This window comes from Chaetura pelagica, unplaced genomic scaffold (genome assembly GCF_000747805.2).
Source record: "Chaetura pelagica isolate M959 unplaced genomic scaffold, ChaPel_1.0 scaffold246, whole genome shotgun sequence".
Lineage (NCBI taxonomy): Eukaryota > Metazoa > Chordata > Aves > Apodiformes > Apodidae > Chaetura > Chaetura pelagica.
In genome coordinates, this window is record NW_009953647.1 from 1,656,332 (window position 1) to 1,660,196 (window position 3,865).

Sequence of the window (3,865 nt, forward strand, 5' to 3'; positions counted from 1 at the left end):
GGGGACGCTGCGGGCTGGGCCCGGGCCGGGCTCCGAGCGGGGGGTCTCGTTCAGCGGGGATGGTGACGGAACCCGGAGGGGCCGTCTCTGTAAACGGCCACCCCCTTCCTGGCACCCGCGCGGGGGGAACCCGTGAGGGGATTACAGGCCGGGTCGTTTGGGGCTGCTCGTCTGCTGCGCCGTCACTTGTGTGTATCCTCGGTATAGAAACTGACAGCTACACTCACGGGTCTTCGGGTGCCAACTTTGGATGCCTTTCTTTCTTTTTTTTCCTTTTTTATGTCAGAGACTTGCAGTGGTGTCAGTGTGTGCCTTCCATGTTTACAGGTTTAGCAGTGTGTAGAACACAATGGGGCACGGGTGACCGTGTATTGTTCGGTTCTGGCTGCTGGCAGCGGCGCGGGCGGGGGAGGCTGCAGTTCTGGCCGCCTGCGCAGGAACGGAAATTCTGTGCCAAAGAGAAAGTTTGTCAATCGGTGTGTTAACTAAACTCAGGAAAAAAATTATCTGCCGGCATTAGTGACATCTGTTTGTTCTGACTTATCCTGGTGAATGAAGCAAAATGGCAGTTACCTTCAGTAGCCAAATAAGCATGTGAAAATGAGGTACCTGCAGTGCTTACACATTGTTAACTGAATTTCTTTGAAAGGTAATTTGAGTGTGCAGATCTCACGATCTCTTTGCAATTTACTGGATTGTATTGTTGGTGCTTTTTTTTAAACAGAACCTCTTTATTGTCTTTTTATTGCTTGGTGAGAACACAGACAACAGAATTTGTTGTTGTCATGTTAATGTTTTAGAGATAGTGAGGATGGTTAATTTTCTTCCCCTTAACCTGCTGATTTTGTTTCTCCTGCATTCATTCCGTTCTAAGTGTTGTGGCTTGAATGTTACCGTGCTAGGTGTTCTTCAAGTATTTGGGCCTGTAATAAAGCATCTGTCAGTTGTTAAAAAGCTGTTATTTAAGCCTGACTGAAACTCGCCACATTGAAATTCTCAAAAAGTCTTCTCACGTAACAGGTTGCCAGTATTTTACTTCTTTATTTTGGCATAGTGTTTCCTCAGTTGGTCACTAACACCAATTCTTCAGCAAAATAGAGTAGGGCAAGATCTGAGTTTTGAGCAGTTTAATATGCAATCCAAAAATCTGCCTAAGAAATTGGTGCCATATATTAGTGATAAAGGACATAACTTGAGCCATGTTTGCTGTGTGCCACTTACTGGGGTTAAGTAGTTGGTTTCTAAGTTGGTTTTGAAGAACTGAAATTGTCATTATTGTAGCTAAGAGGTGTTTTTGTTTCTTTTCCCTGATAGGTGCTATTGCACACTGAGACTATACTCTTGTTAAATTCATGAAGGACAAATTACAAGAGTGTAGATAAGATACATTTACTTTGCTTAGAAGTGATAAAAAGGTCATCTGGTTTACGTGATAGTTGTGAACAAACTTCATTATTCTTTCAACAGACCTCTTGGAAGTGTAAACAATGGAGGACAAGGAAAACCAAGTGCAACCCCTGGATGAAAAGCAGGTGCCCAACTCTGAAACGGGTTATGTGTGGCATGTCACCGATATGAATCGACTGCAGCGCTTCTTGTGTTTTGGTTCAGAAGGTGGTACTTACTACATCAAGGAGCAGAAGCTGGGCTTTGAAAGTGCAGAAGCTCTAAAAAGACTGATTGAAGAGGGTAAAGGTTGTGAAGTTGTTCAAGAAATAAAGACATTTAGTCAAGAAGGCAGAGCAGCAAAACAGGAGCCCCTGCTTTTTGCTCTTGCAATTTGCTCACAGTGTTCTGATGCCAAAACGAAACAAGCAGCATTTAAAGCTGTTCCTGAGGTGTGTTGCATACCAACCCATCTCTTTACTTTCATCCAATTTAAGAAAGATCTGAAGGAGGGCATGAAATGTGGCATGTGGGGCCGTGCCCTGAGGAAAGCTGTTGCAGATTGGTACAATGGAAAGAGTGGCATGGCTGTCGCTTTAGCGGTTACAAAATATAAACAAAGAAGTGGTTGGTCTCATAAAGATCTTCTGAGGTTGTCCCACCTAAAACCTGCCAGTGAAGGTAATAAATTTTTATTTACCTGAAAATAGTGGGTTTTTTAAACCATGTTTATTTACTGTGGAACTATTTTTGAAACCAAAGTACCATCATAAATTGATGATTTCATAGTGGTGACATCCTGTAAATTGCACCTTAAAAACATGAGTGTTCATATCTGAAACTCTGCTGTTTATCTTCAAGGTAAACAGGGTTTTTTCCTTTTTTTTTTTCACTTAAGATAAAATAAAGCTGTTTGTATTTGCATACAAATGATGAAATAACACTTTCTCATTATTTGGGAAGATCTGTTTGTTTCAAATACATTAGGTTCTTTACTTCTAAACAGAATAACATGGTAATTAAAACTACTGCTCTTAAGTTGTATGTGGCTGACGTTTTTATAGCTGGTTGGCAGGTCTGAGGATGAAGCCTGCTAACTCATTTCCTTGCTAGTATGAGAAATGCCAGTATAAAGAGAGTAATCCTGCTTGGAAAATTTTTTTTCTTCATAATAGGAATTGCTGTAGTCACTAAATATATTACCAAAGGGTGGAAAGATGTCCAAGAGGCATATAAAGACAAAGCAGTTTCTGCTGAGATTGAAAAGCTCTTGAAGTATCTGGAGGCTGTGGAGAGAGTAAAACACACAAAAGATGAGTTGGAAGTTACTCATTTAATAGAGGAATATGGTCTAGTTAGAGAGCAACTCCTGACAAACCATCTGAAGTCTAAAGAGGTGGGTAACGTCATTATCTTTGTACTCTCTTTTAAAGTAACACTCTTCAGTCTTAATCTAGATTTCCATAAAAAATAGCTCATTTGCTGGTTTTCAAGTTTTTAACCCAGGTAGCTAATTTAAAATACTGGAGATCTTCATACAACTTGTACATTTATTTTTAAACGTGCTTATTTAATATACAGATATCAGTTCTTGTCGTTTGGGAGTCTAATTATTTTTTTTTTTAACTTTTCTTTCTTTGATCATAGGTTTGGAAGGCATTGCTGAAGGAGATGTCCATTTCTGTGTTGTTGAGAAATTTAGGAAAGCTGACAGCAAATTCAGTGCTTGAACCACGAGGTGCAGAAGTGGCAATAGTCTGTGAAAGACTGAGAAATGAGAAACTGCTAAAAAAGGTTAAGAACTTTTTCATAATCAGTGCCAGTCTTTGTTGGTTTTAGTCACTTCTTAAACTGTATTTCTTCAGGTAACCTTATTATAAAATAAAAGGAATGTTCTTTGGAGAAAATGTGCAGTTTATTAATTTAAAAAAACTGTAGTGGAAATACCTGCATCTTTATTTTTAAATCTATGTTTATAATTTCTCATTTGATTCCGCCCCCCATTTCTGAAACTTTTGCACAAATTAATTGTATTGGCAGCTGGGATCTTTTTGTAAATCAGGGCTGTGGCAAGCTTAGCCTTTTGTGTTCATCCATTACTACTGAGTCTTGCAATTTAGAATCACCTTGAAAAGTGAGATGTAAGTCCCTTGTGTAGGATCCTAGGAAGTGAATGAAGAAACTAGCATAGCAGCTGGGAGGAAAAGGAAGAGGGAACAAGGAGACTTCTTCCATTCAGATTGCTTTACATCAAAGAAATAAGAATATATTCATCAAAGAAATAAGAATATAAGAAGGAAAAGACGGTTCTCAAAAGGGAGAAGAATATTTTCAGGAATTTGGGAGATGGAGAAGACAAGTGGCTTTTCCCAGTAGTTTTAAGTGTTGGGGAGATTGAAATTTCAACACTTAACAAAACATTGATAAACCACTAGAGTGAAGATGTGGTTTAGAATACTTAGTTGATTTGGTTTATGTA

At 39.2% G+C, this 3,865-nt stretch overlaps 2 protein-coding genes across 2 annotated transcripts in view; one reads left to right on the forward strand and one right to left on the reverse strand.

The window, feature by feature from the left end:
* The window catches only part of UCHL5 (ubiquitin carboxyl-terminal hydrolase L5), a 19,586-nt gene extending 18,133 nt beyond the window's left edge, over positions 1 to 1,453 (reverse strand). The window contains exon 1 of the mRNA XM_009999931.1: positions 1,430 to 1,453. Within this exon, the coding sequence (XP_009998233.1) occupies positions 1,430 to 1,453 (24 nt within the window). The remainder of the gene's footprint in view (positions 1 to 1,429) is intronic.
* Positions 1,454 to 1,487: 34 nt separating this feature from the next.
* The window catches only part of TROVE2 (TROVE domain family, member 2), a 6,989-nt gene continuing 4,611 nt past the window's right edge, over positions 1,488 to 3,865 (forward strand). The window contains exons 1-3 of the mRNA XM_009999893.1: positions 1,488 to 2,067; positions 2,562 to 2,782; positions 3,034 to 3,180. Of these exons, the coding sequence (XP_009998195.1) occupies positions 1,488 to 2,067; positions 2,562 to 2,782; positions 3,034 to 3,180 (948 nt within the window). The remainder of the gene's footprint in view (positions 2,068 to 2,561; positions 2,783 to 3,033; positions 3,181 to 3,865) is intronic.